We start from the raw sequence: 23,048 nt of genomic DNA, 5'->3' as shown, positions 1-23,048 counted from the left end.
TCACTTATAGTCAACATTTATTGAGAATCTACCATGAGCCTGACACTGTACCATACATTTTTATAAACTTCTCAATTAATCACTTATTTTGTAAAGTAGGTGTCATTCCTTTTCCAAGGGAAAAAAAAAAAATTACATCTGCATCTCAGACAGGTTAAGTGACTTGTCCAAGGCTGGATAGCAGCTAACAAGTAGATGTGGGTTCAATCCCTGGGTTGGAAAGATCCCATGAAGAAGGGCATGGCAACCCACTCCACTATTCTTGCCTTAAGAACCCCATGGATAGAGGAGCCTGGCAGTCTATAGTCCATAGGGTCACAAAGAGCCAGACATGACCAAAGCAACTTAGCACAACAAGTAGACCACCTGAGATTCCAGCCCTTATCATCTGACTTCAAGTTCAACTCTTAATTTTTAAAATGTCTTTATGGTTTTTGTTTTCTTTTAAGGCAAAGAAGGCAACCTGCTAATGCAAAATCTGAACAAGTTGCAAACTCCTGAGGAAAAGTTTGATTTTTTATTCAAGAAATATGCTGAATTGGTAAGATCTTTGATTAGCCCTTTTGCCAGAAAGATTTAAGCTCTGGTTAGAGCTGAGAAAAGGAGGTTGTTAGCTTTTCAGGTACATCATTATAGACGATGGCTGGTTCCCTCAGGCAAGTCAAAATCAGAATTCACAAAGGCAGAGTTTTTAAAAAGGAAAGAAAGAAGCAGAAAAACTGAGGAATAAAAGCAAAAGGAAGAAAGAGAACAGAGTTGGAATCACTCCACCTTCAATTATGTGCATAATTTGAGAGATGGAACAGCAAATCAGAGATAATTTGTGAAAAGTTGTGAAAATTTAAAAGTTCATTTTGGCTTTGCAATGAAACAGAAGTACACTAGAAATAAAAAGTAAATTTTCAACTGGTTCTTAGGCACAGGTTTTTTGAGGGAATGGTCTTCTCAAGTAAGGCAGAGGTTGACTGAATTCCACCCCTCAGTTTGTGCAACATTCTCATTTATTCCTGATGAATGCATTCATTCACTTATTCTCCATGATCTACATTCTTCTCCTGTCCCACACAATGGCAAAGCACTTGACATGGATTTTGTTTCCAGTTATAGATCCTCCACATGCAGTTTCCCTCTCAACAAGTTAGGGCCAGTGGCAGGAAGAGAAGCCACTCCCAGACTTCAGAGAATCCGTGAAGTGGACGGTCTCTTCACCACCACTCTTACAACAGTCCACTTGGAAGAAAGAAAAGGGCTCAGCAAAGCCAGCACCACTAGTTTCAGTGTGGCCTCACAAAAACTGACTAAAGGAGTTGCATCTGAGGCCCACGCACCAGCCCTGGGGTGTACAAGACCCACTGTGGGGATGTGGCATCCTCTCAAGTGAGGCTGGGCAATATGCCACCTCGCTCTCATTTCTGCCTCTTTCCCTCATTTGTTTTCACTTACTTATTTCTTTCAGAGAAGCAGTGACAGCCCCCCACCTCCAACCAACAAAACAATTCCTCCTGGCAGTAGGTTGGACTGCCCCTGAAGGCAGATTTACCTCACATCAAAAAAGCTTAAGAGTCAGGGCCTCTCACTTGCATAGGCCCCTCTGAAGCCCTGAAGATAATTCTTTTTTTTTTTTTTTTCATCTTCTTTTTTTAAAGAAGGTCTCTAAACCTGAGACCCACAAACCACTCAGGTCACTGGCTGCATCTTATCCCTATTGATGGAGTAGAGTTTATGAGTGGCTTGTTTACCTTCTTTTTCACTCTGATTTTAGTCCTGTGATCCCTGTGTAGTCTTTGCTTTCTTCCTTGTACATTCATGTACACCGGGACACTGAATTGTCATACAGCAGACCCAAAGAAAGAGCCTTCCAGGTGGCGCTACTGGTAAAGAACCCACCTGCCAATGCAGAAGACATAAGAGACTCAGGTTCAATCCTTGGGTCAGCAAGATCCCCTGGAGCAGGGCACAGCAATCCACTCCAGTATTCTTGCCTGGAGAATCCAATGGACAGAAGAGCCTGGCAGACTACAGTCCATAGGATCACAAAGAGTCAGACACAACTGAAGCCACAGCACAGCACAGCACAGCACAGCCTCAAAGAAATTCTGAAACCCTGAATGACTAATGACTGTTTAACTCTGCCGACAGTGCTTTTAGATTAGTTTTAATCACATAAACCACATCACAATGATATAAGGAAAATGCTGAATACACAAGTAAAAATATCTCTAATCCTACAGTCTAAAACATGAACGCTGACTTATCTTCCTTTTCAGTTCTACTATACAAAGATACCTTTTGTATAGCTACCATCATTAGGTGCAAAGAATTTAGTATCTTTTTTTGGCTCATGTGACAATCATTTTCACATGTGTTCTTCATAATTATATTTTGTCAAAGCTATGAAATTTTCCATTAATTGACTTTATTCTAGTGGTTCTCTAGTTTGGGGACATTTATATTCCTTCCACTGTTTCTGTTACCAAATACTGGTGCAGTGAACATCATCATGCATGAGCTTTGTTCCTTCTCTTTTATAATCCTTGGGAAAAGTTCCAGAATTGGGATTACTAAATCAAGCAGTATAAATGTTTTTAATGGCCATATTGTTTTCCAAAAGAATGGTATAAATTTCTAAAGCAAGTATTAGTGTATCAATTTTATTGCAACTTGTTTAATATTGCCTGTTAACCACTCATGAACAATTTCAGTGCCATAAAACAATAGGTGTCAAAAATAATATTTTTCCCCCAAATCTGACCCCATCCTCACTGGTCTGTCCTTGCTCTTTTCAATAATTACTGCATTGATTTCCCTTTAACTTACCCTTCAATTTACTTATTGATACCAAGACCTTTCATATTTAGTTTCTAGCATCATGTCCCATACTTAGATGAACTGGGCATCTTCCAGACTACTACTCTTTATGTTGCTGTAGCCTCACAGCAGTACATCAGAAAAGAATCACTTATCCAGTCTGCCCAAGATCTTTCTTATGAGCCAGGGCTGTTCACCCTGGTCTCCAAGAATTCCCAAACCCACTCACCCTACTAGCCAAGCAGTCAATCCCACAGAGGTTATTTTTTCCAGAAATTCTACTCAGCTCAGTCTTACTATATTTTTGCACTTGTATCATATCCCATAATAAACTTTTAAACTCAAAAGATCATTCTAGAAAAAATAAATAGGAGAAAATTGACCTCAAAATCCTATTATATATCCTTTTAAGAAAGTAAAAATTGTGAAGAATTTCAATCTTTACTTGGAGACTAAAAGCTATTTCCCTACTCACTGATTCAGAAATTAATATAGAGAGTTTCTGGTATTTAAGTGTTAACATAGAATAAATTATTAAATTCAAAAGCTGTGAATCACATTGCTACTCAAGTTCACTCACCCTTACAGATTCTAAATCCTGTAATATCAACAACTGTATTTTATTAATAAATAAGTTCATAAATAAATAAGGATACCTCATGACTAAAGTAAGAAATGAACTGGAAGAAATATTTTTTAAAATTTCCTCAATTTATAAGTAGTTACAACATCACAAACTACTTGGCATTAATTTTACTTTTTTAACTTAATAATAAAAAAAAAAGAGAGAACAAGAGAAACTGCAGATAAAAATCCTATATGCCTGTTAGAACTGGACAGAAGGCATACATCTAAATGTATTATTAAATCACAGAGCCAGCATTTGACTGAAGTTGACTCAGTTGTAATGTTTGCTTTCATCCATTAAGAAACACCGTATGCAATCACATAAACTTGAAGTAGTTGAACAAAATTAGTCACACTCTTAGAAAAAATTGTTAGAAAGTTAAGGGGTTTTATTTAGAGCAAAGCAAGATAGACCTAGCTATCTGTCAAATGTGTATGATCCTTCAGTAAAACTAAAACATTTAAATGGTCAGTGAGCAAGCACAAATCATCTCTTACAACTTATGAAACATAAGCAAAGTATCCTTCTCCTGATGCTCAGATAAATCTACATGGGGCAGTGTTCCCCCAAAGAGGGAAAGTCTTGCCAACCATGGGACAACATGCAGTGTCTCTGGAGATATTTTGGATATCACAGTTGGGGATGTTACTGGTCTCTAGTTGGTAGGGGTCATCTGCTAAATAGCCTACAACGCACAGGACAACCCCCACAACAAAGAACTGTCACCAAATATCAGTGGTGCTAAGGCAGAGAAACCCTGACAAATTGTTTAATCTTCCAAAGGAAAAGTCTAAACTAAAATGGCAATAGCAGTAATAATAACATATAAATTTCAAGAAAGGACAACAGTTCATTTAAAGTCCACACACAAGGCCAAGAAGTTTCATCCATATCTAATAACCATGGTGCAAAATGAAGTGAGCATGATAAATATATAATAAAATATCACTGACTTTCCAATTGAACCTCAAGAAAGATACCAATTTCAGTTAATATTTATAGTAATATGGATAATATGGACCTAGTTTTTCCTGATGCTAACACTCACTAATAAGTAAAAACATACATAAGTATGAAGATGGAATATCATGAATGAATATCCCCAGCTTAATCTGGCAAAGGTTTATCATGGACATTTCAGTGTAATGGGAGGGAGGGAGGGAGGAAAGGATTAAAATAAGATGTGAACTGAAGAAAGTGTGACAATCATGTTCATCTAGCTCAAAAAGAACAAATGCTTTTTCAAGATAAGAAATTAAGGTAACTAAGACACATATCAGGGCTTACAGTGTGTGTGTGTGTACCCATCTGTATCTGGCTCTGAGAGGCATCAAGGGCATCTGCAGTCCAAAGAACCCACAAGCTTCCAGGCCTTTTCCTCCTCATTAGCCAACAAGATAACTATCACAGTGAGTACCCGCCTGGCTTACACATCATTCAGATTCTAAGGGAACTCAGTCCAGTGGAGGAAACGGCTCTGAGAAAAAGGCTCCAGCTTGCTCATGGTCACACTGTCAGATCCCAGTCCTACTCCTAGTATGCAGTCTCTGGAGGCTTAATTTATATCAACAAATATTTATGGGATTCTAGTCAGAATGCGGGAGGCTGAACCCACACTTCCCCATTCCAACTAGAACTCCATAAATACTTGTTGCCAAATTTACCAAACAAAAATACAGAATGCCCAGTTACCTTTGCGTTTCAAGTAAACCGACAGCAAATGGCAATACTTTGAATTACTTTTACTAAAAACTTGTTCCCTATTTATTTGAAATTGAAATTCAGCTGGGTGTCCTACATTTTATCTGGCAACCCCTAGCTCAGAACTTTAGCATCCCGAAACAGAAAATCCAGGGGTCCATTGGTTTCATTTTCCATGTTGCCCTCGATACTTTAGTTGTGGCTGCTGTGAGAGGAGGCCCCACCTGTGCTCAGCAGAAACAAGTGTCATGATTTATTCACCATAAGCACAGAGTGTGTGGGGGATGGGCAGAGAGCAAGGCTTGTTACAGATACTTGCCTTGTGTGCTGTTGAGTTGTGCAGTGGCTATTTCGGAAACTTTGGTGACAGATCATCAATCCTGAAACAGTCGAGGAGTACATGTTCCTCTCCCCCTTTCTCACAACCCACACACTTCACCTTCTGTTTACTAGCTGCTTTTCGCTTTCCTACTTTAAAAAAACCAATACAGTATTGTAAAGTAAAATAAAGTAAGAAACAGTGAAAAAAAAATATTTGCTAAAGCTTGTTTTGAGAAAGAACTGTGAAAATTTAAATGTAAACCAAGAAGACACACCACTGACCATTTTCCTAAGGCAAGGCATTATCATGAATTCTGAAATATGCCTTTCTATACTGACTGGCTTCATTAGACTCAAGAAAGATAAAACTGTTTCTAGACTGCTGAAAAGAAGATCAAAGTAAAAGAGATCAATAATAATAATGATAAAGGAAAAACCTATAAATGTTAATGCTTTTAAATCATATCTACAAGTATTGCCATGGTAACACTCATGAAGTTCATTTGACTCCAGAGGGGACACTGATGATAGCAGCAACTTTTCCAAACAACCAGAGGGTGGTCTTTAGGCATTTGCTCTTCTGCTCCTATCAACTCAACAGAGATTCCTGACATTTTCTTTCACATTTGCACCCCCACATCTAGCTGGATGAACATCGCACTGAGCAAAGGAAGTTAAAACTCCTACAAAAGAAACAGGCACAGATCCAAAAAGAAAAGGACCAGCTACAAAGTGAACACAGCAGAGCTATCCTCGCGAGAAGCAAACTGGAGAGTCTGTGCCGGGAGCTGCAGAGACACAACAAGACACTGAAGGTATGTGTCACCAAGGCCCCAAATAACACACTTTCTTGCATACTTTGTAGGCACAGGCTTCTGCCATTCCTGATGTGAGTTTTAGAATCAGAGAGATTTGGGTTCAAATATTAGTCCTGCCACTTGCTCACTTGTGACCTGCAATAAATTATTTTACCATCCAAGCCTGTGACCTCATCCACAAAATGGGGATTATACCAATGTCACTGTGTGGTCAGGAAAAAATTAAATGAGACCACATATGTAAGGTTCTCATGTAGTACTCAGTGAATACTAGAACTTTGGTAAACTGTGTGTTACTCCTGTTTATGTTGAGTTTGTTCTGTTTTTTAAGGTAGGACTTAGTTCCACTCTTTAATATACAAATTTATAAAATACAACATTTTTCTGTCTGAAAATGAAATCTGCGTGACATGAAACAAGTTGACACAAAGCTAACTGACAGAAAAAGGGAAGATTGAGAGCTAAAATGTCAACAGTCATCTGAAAAAAGAAGTTACTCGAAAAAAACACTGAAGCTCTCTAAGCTTAATCATTCAATCTAAAAATAATAGACTGATCACTTCAGTCAGTTTGCATGGGCTTCATTAATCACAGTGTAAGCCTCTAGCAGTGTGGTTAATTTGATTACACACAGACACTAGCTCCATTCAATGAAGCAAGATGCAGAGTTCTCCAAGATAGTACTGCATGCAGCCACAATCCCCTTTCCAGCTGAAGATCCTAAAGCTTTTGACAAACGGGAATTAGACAGCAATATTCCTGTGATATAGTTATTATTACCTGTGTTTAAAAGGAGATACTTTTAAGAAATAGAGAGATTAATATCATTGCTGAGTTTGTACAATGGAATTAGGAAGAAAAACAGAATTGGACAATGAATGGCTCCTCATATTCCAAAATTGGAGGTTTTTGAAGTAGAAAAAGAATATTATTCATTTTGATATCAGTTTTCAGAGGTGCTATCTCCCTGCCTCCAGTCTAGCTTTCTCTAATCAATCTGCCACAATGATCCTTCTAAAATGCCAATCTAGCCATCTTCCTGCGTAAACATTTCAGTGGTTCTTCATTATCCTTAGTGTGGTGTATGAGGTCCTACACGGCCCTTGATTACCTCTCTGACTTTAGCTCTTACCATCTCCACTGCTTACTCTGCTTTGGTCACTAAAAGCTTCAGTTCAGTTCAGTTCAGTTCAGTCGCTCAGTCATGTCCGACTCTTTGCGACCCCATGAATCGCAGCACGCCAGGCCTCCCTGTCCATCACCAACTCCTGGAGTTCACTCAGACTTACGTCCATCGAGTCGGTGATGCCATCCAGCCATCTCATCCTCTGTTGTCCCCTTCTCCTCCTACCCCCAATCCCTCCCAGCATCAGAGTCTTTTCCAATGAGTCAACTCTTCGCATGAGGTGGCCAAAGTACTGGAGTTTCAGCTTTAGCATCATTCCTTCCAAAGAAATCCCAGGGTTGATCTCCTTCAGAATGGACTGGTTGGATCTCCTTGCAGTCCAAGGGACTCTCAAGAGTCTTCTCCAACACCACAGTTCAAAAGCATCAATTCTTCGGCGCTCAGCCTTCTTCACAGTCCAACTCTCACATCCATACATGACCACAGTTGGTAAAGAATCCGCCTGCAATGCAGGAGACCCCGGTTCAATTCCTGGCTTGGGAAGATCCACTGGAGAAGGGATAAGCTACCCACTCCAGTATTCTGGCCTGGAGAATTCCATGGACTGTATAGTCCATGGGGTCACAAATAGTTGGATGCGACTGAGCAACTTTCACTTTATATCTGTAATTTATGTCTTTCACCAAATTTCAGGAAGTTTCAGTCATTATTTCTTCAAATATTTTTTTCTGCCCCATTCTCTCTCTCTCTCGCATTCCCCTTCTAAGATTTTAACTCCATATGGGTTAGATCTTTTGATATTGTCTCACAGGTCCTTGAGTCTCATTTCATGTTTTTCATCAATCTTTTTTCTCCTTGATCTTTAAATTAGATACTTCACACTGACCTATCTTCGTATTCATTGGCTTTGTACTCTATTATCTCTATTCTACTGTGAGCCCACCCAGTGGTTTTACACTTCATATTTTGTAAACTTTAACTCTAGAATTTCCACTTTGTTCTTTCTTATAGATTATTTTTCTCTTGACAGCGCCTTTTTATTGAGATATTTTCCTTTTTATCAACAAACATAGTATTTTGAGCCTCAAATTATACCAAAAGACCCACCTTGTAAGAAATTAGTGTCTCAGGCAATATGATTTTAGTAAAGAAATAAGCAGGGTTTGTTATCAGACTATCACTGAATTTTAATGTGGAAAAGACAATAGGAATCATCTAGTCCAAGCTATTCATATGTCTATATGTAAATTAATGAAATTTGTTGACTCATTAAATAAACATTTATGGAATACCTGTGGATTGTGTGCCAGGCACAGCACTGGTTTTAAGATGCATAGTGATTCCTGAAAAGTTGTTTTCTTAGTTATTTCAGATTTTGTCCCTCAATTTTCTTTTTGCATTATTAATTTTCACTTTGAATTTTGTGCATGGTAAAGAAAATTCTACCTCAGACATTGCCCAAATGATTGTTTTATTAGTGGAATCAAATTTTATGATTTCAATAGACTTATTTTTCTCTCATTGAAAAACAGTGTAATATAAAATGCAAGATGCCATTCTATGGGCCAGGATTGGGTGCTATGATGGTTTGACATGTGTTTAATGCCATGTTAACAGCTATACCCTCTTTTTTCTAGCCAGTGGCCAGTGGAAAATCTCAGACTTGCTGGGTAGCATGGGATGGTCCTTTCATTTACTCATTCATTCATGGATAGAATAGTTATAAATGCAAATAATATCCAAATCATGGACTATAATTCTAACTAGGAGGTTGTTGACTTCTAAGTTAATCAGGGACAATAAGGAATCACTATCATATGTATATTCAACAACTCTTTAACAGATGGCTGTAATCACTTTTAGTGAAATACATATAGTAAGTGTTAGCATTCAAAGTTCAAGGAAATAACATCTCTGATACTTAATTTCTCCAGATTAGGAAGTGTAGATTTCTTCTAAGTATACCTAAGAAATTTCCTAAGAAATATACCTCAGAAAGCAAAGAAGCACTAAAGAGCCTCTTGATGAAAGTGAAAGAGGAGAGTGAAAAAGTTGGCGTAAAACCCAACATTCAAAAAGCTAAGATCATGGCATCTGGTCCCATGACTTATGGCAAATAGATGGGAAAACAGTGGAAACAGTGACAGATTTTATTTTCTTGGGCTTCAAAATCACCGCAGATGGTGACTGCAGCCATGAAATCAAAAGACATTTGCTCCTTGGAAGAAAAGCTCTGACAAACCTAGACAGCATATTAAAAAGCAGAGACATTACTTAGTCAACAAAGGTCTGTCTAGTCAAAGCTACGGTTTTTCCAGTAGTCATGAATGGATGTGAGAGTGGGCCATAAGAAAGCTGAGCACCAAAGAATTGATGCTTTTAAACTGTGGTGTTGGAGAAGACTCTTGAGAGTCCCTTGGACTTCAAGGAGATCAAACCAGTCAATCCTAAAGAAAATCAGTCCTGAATATTCATTAGAAGGACTGATGCTGAAGCTGAAGCACAATACTTTGGCCACCTGATGTGAAGAGCTGACTCATTTGAAAAGACCCCAATGCTGGGAAAAATTGAGGGCAGGAGGAGAAGGGGATGACAAGGGATGAGATGGTTGGATGGCATCACTGACTCAATGGACGTGAGTTTGAGCAAGCTCCAGGAGTTGGAGATGGACAGAGAAGCCTGGCATGCTGCAGTCCATGGAATCTCAAAGAGTCGGACACGACTGAGTGACTGAACTGAACTGAAAAAATTTCCACTCAATAAATGTTTATACCATGAATAAATTGTGATTCTGATATCAGGAGTCAGAGTTAGAAAATATATCAATATTATAGAAGAGAGGGGATATCTAATGATAAATTAAAATATTTCCAGAGCATGTATTTCCAGCATCAGCTTTTATTTTGATCACATTATTCTACTATCATAATAAAGACTTGCACAATTACTTGTCTCAATCAGTATTTCTTTTTAAAAACCCTGTTACATAATTTGATCATGATAGGCAACTAAATGCAGTATAATTTTACTTGCCAACAATGAAGAAAGCTTTCATAATAAAATTAATCAGAACTAAAGGGATCCTAAAATGTCTGTATCACTTGTCAGCAGAGTCTCTATCTTTGGTGTATGTAGAAGATTAAACCCTTTTATTCTAAAAGAATGACAGGAATAAGCACAAAGCAAATAATTCTCAATATAGATACGGGGGAAATTTGGGTACATTGTAAGTAGTTAGCAATGAAAGGGGAATTTTGATTTAGGAGAAAAGAGAACAGAAATGATATAAAAGTTAATTTTCAATTCTTCAATGTTAACAAAGTGGAAGAGGGGAAAATTAGATGTTTCATTTTAGAGTTAAAGAAGATTTGAAACGTCACATTGCTTTCAGATTTAAAATTTACACTGAATATTTCAATTACTCTGTGTGACTCATGGGATGATTGTTCCTTCAAAAAATACCCAGCATATTTTTTAAAATTTTTTGATACTTTTGAATTGCTGTAATTCATATATGGCTATCTTAGTTTTCTTTTCAAGCTTTTGGAGGACATTTATTTTTAATAAGAAAAAAATATATATTGTAATCGTTTATAGTTACAAAACTTGGGGAACACAATTACATGATCAATATGCCATCATTTTTACACAGGAACATAAGATCTGCTGTTCCTCTTTCTGTACCAAACTAAGGGAACACGTGATCTATCCCATCAATCAATAAGACTGAGTATCCTTTTTTCTAGGCCACAACCAAGAGATAGAACCTTCAGGCTGAATGTCTGTTAGGAAACACTGCAGTTTATTTACTCAGCACGGGACCCATTGTCTTTAAAACAAGTCTATTTATCACCAGCTATCAAATTCAAGGCCCCTGCTGCACCTGCTCTGAGTGACCGTGTATTCACAGTTGAAACCTCAGCTCAAACATTTATGTTGGGGCTGAGCAATGTTACCTCTAGAGAACTGAGGAAATATATCCTACTTACCCCGCACACTATTCTCCCTTCATCAGCCAAACTCTGAGTTCTGTAAACCTAGGGGCTTATAAACCAGCATAACAAGAGCGTGCATTCTCTCTACAGGAGGAAACCCTTCAGCGGGCACGTGAGGAAGAAGAGAAAAGGAAGGAGATCACAAGTCATTTCCAGAACACCCTGACAGATATCCAGGCCCAGATTGAGCAGCAGAGTGAGCGAAACATGAAACTCTGTCAGGAGAACACAGAGCTTGCAGAGAAACTAAAAAGCATCATTGATCAGTATGAGCTCAGAGAGGAGGTGAGAACCACATCAGACAACTTACAAACACTCCATATAGGTCTGGGTCTGGTTTGTGAAGGTTGGGAGGTCAGTTAATAACAAAGTTATGACCAGCCTTCTCAACTGATTAATATTTAGGTTTGGACTTCTTTTACTAGCCAAAATAAAAACATATGATATTACAAAATACCTGGCTGAAAGTCATAGAGGATTTCTTCAAAACTAGAATCACTGCAAAGCAGAGGCAATAAACAAGGGGTAGGACATGAATGGATTTATCCTTGAAAATAAAAAATATTATTTCTCAGCCTTTTTAAACTCTCTCTACAGAACCAAGAAATACTTCATGCATGCCCTCTTAAGAATTACCATGTCATCAAAATTAAAAGTCTGCATTGTATATACCCCACAAATAATAATATATATACTATTATTATATAGTATATATATAATAATTATAGTAATAATGGTATTGTTATTTTTACTTAGTTTGTACCAAGCAATATGCTAAGTATTATACTTTACATACAGTAAGTATGTCATTTAACTGTCTCAACAATTTTATGTACTAGATAATAATGTATTATCCACATTTTATAGATGGGAAGCAGAAGCTACAAGATTAAATCACATACCTACAATCACAAAAGCCAAAAAAGTTTGTTATCAATAGTTTACATTGGGGGACTATAAAGATCTTTCATTATTCCAAGATTATATTTTAATATTTAATATGTTTTGAAGATTCCAGATGCCCCCCTCTGGATTTTGATATGTCATATCCCTTTTTCCATCTCACTTAAAATTTTAAATCTCTGCCTTAAAATGTAATATAACATAGTCAAAGGAGCTCTGCTGGCAACATGCTAAGCTTTAATCAAGGAAAAAAAAAAAACTGATAGCAGTTCGGTAAATCAAGAAACTTCTCGCAGTAGGCCATAATTCCATGCTACCATTTTATCTTGTTATAAAGATTAATCCTGCTCCAAAGTGGAGGTTCAAGAAAAAACAAAAGAGAAGGAGCTAAAAAGAGAGAAAAAAAAAAGGTGCCCATACTCTGCAGAGAGATCATGTATGGGAATGACCTGGTAGACCAGTTGTATATTCCTAGGTTGGTTCTAGGTAAGGCCCAAATTCTACATGTCCTCTTGCCAATGGGACCCCTAATAACCAAGAAATTCTCCACACTGAGGTGGAGTTGGAAGCTTCATTTGACCAAGGTAGTCAACAGGTCAAAAAGTGTGGAGGAGGAAGTAGCATATTTGCATATCAATTCATCTGCAAACCTGAGCCTTGCTTGCCCACCAGAGCAACAGAGTTGATATCAGGGGGCTACTGCCTCAGTCCCAGACAAAGGGCCACAGGCTGTTACCTCAAGGCTTCCCCACACCCTTGAGGCAAGCATGTAGAGAATTCACCATGATAAACTGAATTAATATTGTGGTTAAATGTGATTTTATATTCACAGAAAGAGCCAAAATACCAAGTGATAGTGCTATAGCCCTTGTGATACACATCACTGTCTTTGGAGCCTAGGGTAAACTAGTGCCATATCTAATAGTTGTCATATTTAGAAAAATATTGTTGGGACCTTTTGGTGTTGCATTGCTGAACTCTGGCACCTCCACCTTTTGTAGCCACTTTCATGTAGTGCAAACTGCAGGAGACTCCACCAATTTATGACTTTCGTATAAAACCATAAGTGACACCAATGCCTTTATTCCTCCTCTTTTTAACTCTTAAAACCTAGAGAACACATGTTTATATCAATATTACTTTTTTATACATACGTTTTTCAGCATAATAACTCAACTTGATATGTGCACTTTACTTTTCCTCAGCACCTCGACAAAATATTTAAACACAGAGAACTGCAGCAGAAGCTAGTGGATGCGAAACTTGAGCAGGCACAAGAAATGATGAAGGAAGCAGAGGAGCGACACAAACGCGAGAAGGAATATGTATTTATCATATGCATCTATGTGCTTGTCTGGTCTGTCTTGGGGTCAGAGAACCCCTGAGAATGTTTTTGGTAATGGTCATAGAGTACTAGACTGATGGAGGAAGAGCCTAAGCTTCCCTGGAGAATGACACTGGCCAGCCCAGGAGGAAACACTGTACCTATCACTGTAACACTGTATCATGCATCCATTCACCAAACCTTTGGCAAGCACATTTCATGAGCTATGCCCCATTCTAGGTGCTGGCATGTAGTGGTGAACAAGATGGAGAAGTCCACATCCCAGCAAGGAAACTGGAGTCTAACTTGGAAGAAAAAGGCAATAAATAAGCAAGCAAGCAAAGAAGGATAATTTCAGATAAGTGCTACTAGGGAAATAAGGAAGAACCTCAAAGGGGCAGAAGGAGGCCTCCTTTAGACTGGGTGACTTGGTGGGCCTCCTGGAGCAGAGGATGCTTGAGCTGCTCCCTTCCTGATGATCAGGGAGTCAGAGAGGAGGTCCCCAGCAGCAGTGTCTGTAGCAGAGACAAAGGTCCTAATGCTGGAACCAGCTTGACATCCTCCAGAAATAGGAGAAAGTCGGGGTAGCAAGAGTAGGTGCCCCAATGAGAGAAAATTTCAAAATGAAACTGTAGAGGTAAGCAAGGGGCAAACTGTATTGCTTTGTAAGCTTGAAATATAGTTTGAATTTTATTCTAAATATAATGGGAAAGTACTGGGTAGTTTCAGCAAAGGAAGTGACAGGGTCTGCTTTGCATCTGTAAAAGGTGACTTTGGCTGATAGGTGGAAAGTGAACTACAGAGGGGCAAGAGAGCTAGGCAGCAATCTGGGAAAGATCTGATGATGGCTTTGACTGGGGAAGTGGCAGTGGAGAAGGAGAGCTGGACATGGATAAAAGTTAAGTTTTTAACATATAACCAACAAGCCATGCTTTGAACTGGAAGATGGTGACAGTGAAGAAACAGAATCAAGGATGACTCCTGAGTTTTGGTTTAAGAAACCAAGCAGTATCTTTTACTGATATTTTATTAACCCTAAACACTCCAAAACAGATGAGAGAATTGAGGCCCATAAAAGGATATGTGACTTGCTTAAGGTCACACACTGCTAAGTAACCCGGATATGCTGGCTACATCTCCAGTACATCTGTCCCCAGATCCCAAGCTCTGTGATAGTATATCACACTCACAGGTGTGTTTCAGAGGCATGAGTTAAAGCACATGTCTGCTGCTGGGGAGAGACAACAGAGCAGTCATTCAGATTTGGCCATTTAACAACTGATCACGAGCTTTACATTTACCTAAAATCAGACTGGAATCACTTCAGTTTGTCAAAATAGTAATTTTTTTTTAATAAACTTTGGTTTTCAAACATGACAACAAAAGAGTGAATTCTGGAAAACATTACCTGGTGAGCACTGCATAATTTCAATCAGATGTCCATGTGCTCTTAAAGATTAATTTATTAAATCCATTTACAACCTAGCTCTCAAAGTAAGAAATAAAGTATTTATTATTTAGATGTAATTATCCTCAGGTAAACTATACTTCCTATAGAATATCAGTACCTTTGGATTTAATATATGAGGCACAACAGAGGAAAAACCAGGCAAAGATTCTTGTGAGAGAGACTAGGGGACAGACACAGAGTAAACCAATCGTAGCAAGAAACTAAAATGATGCCCTCTTTTCCTTCAGTGATTAAGCAGAACAGCAGATATAAGTCAAAAAAAGGTTCAGTTCAGTCGTTCAGTCATGTCCGACACTTTGCGACCCCATGAACTACAGCATGCCAGGCCTCCCGTCACCAACTCCTGGAGTTTACCCAAACTCATGTCCATTGAGTTGGTGATGCCATCCAACCATCTCATCCTCTGTCATCCCCTTCTCCTCCTGCCCTCAATCTTTCCCAGCATCAGGGTCTTTTCAAATGAGTCAATTCTTCGCATCTGGTGGCCAAAGTATTGGAGTTTCAGCTTCAACATCAGTCCTTCCAATGAACACCCAGGACTGATCTCCCTTAGGATGGACTGGTTGGATCTCCATGAAGTCCAAGGGACCCTCAAGAGTCTTCTCCAACACCATAGTTCAAAAGCATCAATTCTTCGGCACAGCTTTCTTTATGGTCCAACTCTCACATCCATACATGACCACTGGAAAAACCATAGCCTTAACTAGACAGACCTTTGTTTGAAAAGTAATATCTCTGCTTTTCAATATGCTATCTAGGTTGGTCATAACTTTCCTCCCAAGGAGTAAGCGTCTTTTAATTTCATGGCTGCAGTCACCATCTGCAGTGATTTTGGAGCCCCCCAAAATAAAGTCTAACACTGTTTCCACTTTTCCCCATCTATTTGCCATGAAGTGATGGGACTGGATGCCACAATCTTAGTTTTCTGAATGTTGCGATTTAAGCCAACTTTTTCACTCTCCTCTTTCATTTTCATCAAGAGGCTTTTTAGCTCCTCTTCACTTTCTGCCATAAGGGTAGTGTTATTTGCATATCTGAGGTTATTGATATTTCTCCCAGCAATCTTGATTCCAGCTTGTGCTTCTTCCAGCCCAGCGTTTCTCATGATGTACTCTGCATAGAAGTTAAATAAGCAGGGTGACAATATACAGCCTTGACGGACTCCTTTTCCTATTTGGAACCAGTCTGTTGTTCCATGCCCAGTTCTAACTGTTGCTTCCTGACCTGCATACAGGTTTCTCAAGAGGCAGGTCAGGTGGTCTGCTATTCCCATCTCTTTCAGAATTTTCCACGGTTTATTGTGATCCACACAGTCAAAGGCTTTGGCATAGTCAATAAAGCAGAAAGAGATGTTTTTCTGGAACTCTCTTGCTTTATCGATGATCCAGCGGATGTTGGCAATTTGATCTCTGGTTCCTCTGCCTTTTCTAAAACCAGCTTGAACAGCTGGAAGTTCATGATTCATGTATTGCTGAAGCCTGGCTTGGAGAACTTGAGCATTACTTTACTAGCGTGAGAGATGAGTGCAATTGTGCAATAGCTTGAGCATTCTTTGGCATTGCCTTTCTTTGGGATTGGAATGAAAGCTGACCTTTTCCAGTCCTGTGGCCACTGCTGAGTTTTCTAAATTTGCTGGCATGTTGAGTGCAGCATTTTCAAAGCATCATCTTTTAGGTCTGAACTAGCTCAACTAGAATTCCATCAGCTCCACTAGCTGTGTTCATAGTGATGCTTCCTAAGGCCCACTTGACTTCACATTCCAGGATGTCTGGCTCTAGGTGAGTGATCACACCATCGTGATTATCTGGATCATGAAGATCTTTTTTTGTGCAGTTCTTCTGTGTATTCTTGCCACCTCTTCTTAATATCATCTGCTTCTGTTAAAAAAGAAAGGTAGTCCCCCTCAGTTCTTCCACGCTGGTCATTCCTGGGTTCCAGCTCTGATATTTTGAAAGTGCTGAAACAACATGTTAAAGCTGGGGTGTGGGGTTCTTCATCCCAAGAACAGGCAGCCTCCTTCCTCCCTCTTCATAACTCATCGTAACAGGGCCCCTGTGGGTCAAGCAGCGGCCCACCATGTACGTTGCTGCCACACAGCTCAGATGACCAGAGTGGGTGCTGCAGGGCTTCTGCACTGCAGCTGCCTCAGTCGTCTCTTACAGTGCACTTCTAGACTAACTAATCTTCACTGCTCACTAAGAGGCATAGAGAAACACATATAACCCCCTTTTATAAATGGAGAGGTCAAGACTAACTTGGATAAGGAAAAAGATGCCTCCAAATTTTTAAAAATAACGATTTTATTATTTTTGGTTCCAATAACAAAAATGGACATTTTTTAAAATATATGGATTAACAAAAAGGAAAAAATTTCTATCAGCCTATCTTGAAATAAAATAGAAACTTCTTAACTGACAGCCACCTGACTGACTGACTGGGTTATCCATGACGTTCACCATTCTCTGTAAACATAGTGACGAGGCCCACAGCATGTTGGGTCCTGGGGCAAGTTAGCTACTCTGCAGTATCTGAACATGGTTGCCCAAGCTAAGTAAGACCAAGAGTCAGATCTTCGCTCCCAACTCTTTTCCCAGTTATCCTTGGTTTAGCATTATGTAAATCAATAGAATAATATATAAACTCATAAAATAAATGTCAAAAAGTTGTTTCTATAAAAACTATGCTTTAATGCTTCAAAAGCCTAGATGTAGGCATATAGAAAAAGAAAATGATTGTCAAGTTGGATGCAAGCAGATATAAAAGACTGGAAGAAAGTTGTAAAACTCAAGAGGATTATCCAATCAAGCTGCTTTACAAATTAAATATCTTAGGTCTTCCAGTTCTAGCACTATTGTTTTTTTTAAAAAAACTATAACTCTTATATGGCATATTATGGATATAATTTTCGTAAAAAACAAAAACCCTCTGAATTCCAATTGGGAGATCCATATCCAAAACAAAGATTGTAGCCCTACATCAAAATTGATACATGAATATACATCTTAAGTTAAAATAACATGTCTTACATGTGTGTGTGTCATTTTTATGCCAAAACAACTTTTCCAATTTAACCCATGAGTTCCAGTTCTGATCATGTTTGACATGGTTGTATTTGAAGGGCTGCCTTACAGTAGAGGCACGAGACTTCTTTTGTAAACTTCATACAGAATTTGGACCAATAGGTCAAATTTCTAACCTAGTGTTTCTCAAAACAAAATCCATGGACTACCAATATCCAAACCATCTTGGGCATTTGCTCCCTGTGCAGATTCTAATCACACCCTACACTTCCTATCATATTCTCTGAGAAGGATCTGCATTTCAACATGCCCCTGAGGAGCTTCTGATGCATACAATGATGGGGAATAGTGGTCTAATATAAAGGAACAGTTAGGTTTAATACAAAGGAACAGTTGCTCATAACAATGCCCCAGGTAGGGATAATCTGAAAATGTTCAAGCAGAGGCTGAATGATAGCTGGGCAGAATTGCTACAGAGGGGTCCAGAATTTCGTGGGAGGTTGAATTTTGTGTGATTCATGTTTGAGTTGGAGACTTTCTTTCCTTTTTTTTCCCCCCATTAGAATCACTAACTTTTAGCTGAGAATAAGACCTTTAAAACTAATTGTTTTGTTAGTTTTCTGAGATTCTTTATAAAGTTCCCCAAAAATTACTTAAGAAGATTATTTAGCAAGCCATTAAGTTACAATAAACGGTAATTTAAAAGACAATTTGACAGTCTTTCCATGCGTTCTCTCTCCTTACAGCTGCTGAACCAGGCAGCAGAGTGGAAACTTCAGGCTAAAGTGCTGAAGGAACAAGAGACAGTCCTGCAGGCTCAGGTGAAGTAGGGGTACAACAATGCATGCAGTGTGTCTTCCTTGCTGTGAACCAAAGATAGTCTACACAAGGCCTTCTACGTGGGAGGGGAAGTGGGGACAGGAGTTAGAAATGAAGAATAACTTCATATTTACTATTTTTAAGTAAAAATAAAGGCACAATGTTATATCTAAGAAAAATAAATGCTCTGCACCAACAACCTCTGGTCAAAAGGTCTGCTGACATACAAATGAGGATCAATCAAAATAGGCTGGTGGCCAGGTCCTTGACCATCTGTTCACAGGTCCTCTCTCCCTCCTCCCCCATTAACCTATCAAGGTAAGGCTTGATGGAACCTGTTCAAATGCACCATCTATAATTCCCAAATGGAGAAGGCAATGGCACCCCACTCCAGTACTCTTGCCTGGAAAATCCCATGGATGGAGGAGCCTGGTAGGCTGCAGTCCATGGGGTCACAAAGAATCGGACATGACTGAGCGACTTCCCTTTCACTTTTCACTTTCATGCGTTGGAGAAGGAAATGGCAACCCACTCCAGTGTTCTTGCCTGGAGAGTCCCAGGGACTGGGGAGCCTGGTGAGCTGCCGTCTATGGGGTCACACAGAGTCGGACACGACTGAAGTGACTTAGCAGCATAATTCCCAATACTGAAAATGTCCTTACTTGTTTGATATTATTCACAATAAAAGGAAATTAGAAAAATAGAGTCAGCAAAATAGAGTCATGCTGGCCTTGCCAGTGCTGAATGATTAAAAACGGTGGACAAGTTAGAAATCATTTTTATTTGGTTTCATGTTGTTATGAGTATATTTTGATTAGATTATAGGAATTCATATTGCAGGCTCAAAAATAAAGGTTCATGCATCAGCTGGCTCTGGAGGAAAGCCAGACTTCTCCCATCTTTCTGGGGCCCTTGGGGCTCTGCTCATCGTGCCACAGGCTGGGCCACAGAGTCCTAATTCCCTGGCTGGGAGAAATGCCCACGTGCTAAAGGGACTGTAAAATCACACAGTGAAAATTCACCAAAAGCGAGAAAATCAGAAGCCTTCCAAAACTGGGCAGCATTAATTTAAGATTTGAATGTTTCACTTATAAATGTTTATGTGCTGAGTGCTGAATACTTGTCCATTGTAAATATTAAAAAGTTATTCATTGTATGAACAAACAAGTTCAATGAATATTTGTACCTTTTTTACCTCAGTCGTGTCTGACTCTTTGTGACCCCATGGACTGTAGCCTGTAGGCTCCTCCCTCCATGGGATTCTCCAGGCAAGAGTACTGGAGTGGGTTGCCATTTTCTTTTCCAGGGGGATCTTCCCGACCCAGGGATCAAACCTGGGTCTCCTGCATTCCAGGCAGATGCTTTAACCTCTGAGCCACCAGGGAAGCCCTACCTTTTTTTAAAGGAAAATTTAAAAGAAGCAAAATAACAAATTACATCACTGCATAGACAAAAACAAAGACAACATTTTGATTTCTAACCTTCCTAAAGAACACTTTTCCAATGTGTTTACCAAACACAATGATGACTTGTTTCCCCACTAATATACCAAAACAGTTTTAAAATATTAATTACATAGAAATTTGAACAATATATTTTTTCACTATTAATAGATTCAAAGGACTCAGAATTAAAAGATTAAATTATAAAGTTACAAACTCAAGATCATCGTTTAGGCAGTCACAGAGCACATCACTTCATGGTGTGAGGTGGGTGGCAGGCAGTGGCAGTTCCAGAGCCAGAAGTAGGCAAGGGGAAGGAGGTGTGACCTGACTGTAGTGGGGCAGGGGTTGGTAGGAGGGGAGAATCCAGAGCATCAAGTCAGGGCTTCTGGCTCTATCTCTGTCCCATTCACAGCACAAAGCCTTGAGGTATACAACAGACAGTACTTGAAGCTATTCAGTGTTCACAGCATCTGTTATAAGCAATCTCTACTCTTCTATGCTAAATGAAGAATGCATTAATACCATGAGACTCTGGGCTAGAGAGTGGTTCATTCAGCTGGTATCAGAAAATAGGCCTTTAATAACCTGAAAGGTATGATTTAATGTCCCACCTACACTCCCTCAAGTTTGAAAAAGAAGAAACCAGGGTCTAGACTTGCCAGCGTTCCTTGTTTAATCCTCAAAACTGGGCGGAGTCCAGGGACCAGATGGCTCTTCTGCTGAGAAGCTGTCTGATTCTGTACAATTCACCTAAACCTCCTTGGACCTAAACTTCCTGGTCTGTAAAACAAGGATGCTGCAATGTATCTAAGATCCCAAGCTGGAGTCCTTTGACCTCTTGGAAGCCTATTACTTTTCAGTATTTCCAAAACATAACAGCATATGAGACAGCAGCTGCTATCTAAAATGTAGTTGTTTTTGACATTATAACATCTTCGCTTAGCAGCATGGATGGTAGCTATTCATATAGTTGATTCAGTTTATAAAAGGAAAATGAGTCTATGTAATATATGCAGTTTGTTTTCAAGTTATGCATCCAAAGCACTTAATTCAGTGTCTGCCCCATAATAAGCATAATTAATTCAACTAATATTTACTGAGCATCTAAGGGCTTCGCATGGCTCTATATGTTAGAGATATACTACTCAATTAAAGAACCAACAATGCCTGCTTAATTAAACTCACAATCTAGTGATAACAATAATATTAATTAAAATGCTAACGACTAATTAGTGTATGAGTTAATACTAGTGTTATCTCATGGGTTCAGTCCAATTCAGTTCAGTCGCTCAGTCGGGTCCGATTCTTTGTGACCCCATGAATCACAGCACACCCGGCCTCCCTGTCCATCACCAACTCCTGGAGTTCACACAAACTCATGTGCATCGACTCAGTAATGCCATCTAGCCATCTCATCCTCTGTCGTCCCCTTCTCCTCCTGCCCTCAATCCCTCCCAGCATCAGGGTCTTTTCTGATGAATCAGCTCTTCTCATGAGGTGGCAGAAGTATTGGAGTTTCAGCCTCAGCATCAGTCCTTCCAATGAACACCCAGGACTGATCTCCTTTAGGATAGACTGGTTGGATCTCCTTGCAGTCCAAGGGACTCTCAAGAGTCTTCTCCAGCAACACAGTTCAAAAGCATCAATTCTTCAGTGCTCAGCTTTCTTCACAGTCCAACTCTCACATCCATACATGACCACAGGAAAAACCATAGCCTTGACTAGACAGACCTTTCTTGGCAAAGTAATATCTCTGCTTTTCAATATGCTCTCTAGGTTGGTCATAACTTTCCTCCCAAGAAGTAAGCATCTTTTAATTTCATGGCTGCAATCACCATCTGCAGTGATTTTGGAGCCCAAAAAACAAAGTCTGACACTGTTTCCACTGTTTTCCATGAAGTGATGGGACCAGATGCCATGATCTTCGTTTTCTGAATGTTGAGCTTTAAGCCAACATTTTCACTCTCCTCTTTCACTTTCATCAAGAGGCCTTTTAGTTCCTCTTCACTTTCTGCCATAAGGGTGGTGTCATCTGCATATCTGAAGTTATTGATATTTCTCCCAGCAATCTCGATTCCAGCTTGTGCTTCTTCCAGCCCAGCATTTCTCATGATGCTCTGCATATAAGGTAAATAAGCAGGGTGACAATATACAGCCTTGACATACTTCTTTTCCTAATTGGAACCAGTCTGTTGCTCCATGTCCAGTTCTAACTGCTGCTTCCTGAACTGCATTTAGGTTTTTCAAGAGGCAGGTCAAATGGTCTGGTATTCCCATCTCTTTCAGAATTTTCCACGGTTTATTGTGATCCACATAGTTAAAGGCTTTGGCATAGTCAATAAAGCAGAAATGATGTTTTTCTGGAACTCTCTTGCTTTTTCCACAATCCAGTCAATGTTGGCAATTTGATCTCTGGTTCCTCTGCCTTTTCTAAAACCAGCTTGAACATTTGGAAGTTCACAGTTCACATATTGCTAAAGCCAGGCTTGGAGAATTTTGAGCATTACTTTACTAGCGTGTGAGATGAGTGTAATTGTGAGGTAATTTGAGCATTCTTTGGCATTGCCTTTCTTTGGGATTGGAATGAAAACTGACCTTTTCCAATCCTGTGGCCACTGCTGAGTTTGCCAGATTTGCTGACATATTGAGTGCAGCACTTCCATAGCATC

General features: G+C 39.3%; 1 protein-coding gene and 1 non-coding gene across 2 annotated transcripts in view; one reads left to right on the top strand and one right to left on the bottom strand.

Annotated features, from left to right (window-relative positions):
- Window positions 1-23,048, top strand: part of TXLNB (taxilin beta) — a 56,430-nt gene that overhangs the window by 14,165 nt on the left and 19,217 nt on the right. The window contains exons 3-7 of the mRNA XM_069598551.1: window positions 450-541; window positions 6,103-6,273; window positions 11,488-11,682; window positions 13,506-13,625; window positions 18,862-18,936. Of these exons, the coding sequence (XP_069454652.1) occupies window positions 450-541; window positions 6,103-6,273; window positions 11,488-11,682; window positions 13,506-13,625; window positions 18,862-18,936 (653 nt within the window). The remainder of the gene's footprint in view (window positions 1-449; window positions 542-6,102; window positions 6,274-11,487; window positions 11,683-13,505; window positions 13,626-18,861; window positions 18,937-23,048) is intronic.
- On the bottom strand, window positions 20,248-20,319 carry TRNAS-GGA (transfer RNA serine (anticodon GGA)). The gene has a single exon. It is a non-coding gene; the product is annotated as a tRNA-Ser (tRNA).

Source organism: Ovis canadensis, chromosome 8 (genome assembly GCF_042477335.2).
Source record: "Ovis canadensis isolate MfBH-ARS-UI-01 breed Bighorn chromosome 8, ARS-UI_OviCan_v2, whole genome shotgun sequence".
Lineage (NCBI taxonomy): Eukaryota > Metazoa > Chordata > Mammalia > Artiodactyla > Bovidae > Ovis > Ovis canadensis.
The sequence above is the reverse complement of the archived record's forward strand: the minus strand, read 5'-3'. Positions and strand labels throughout refer to the sequence as shown.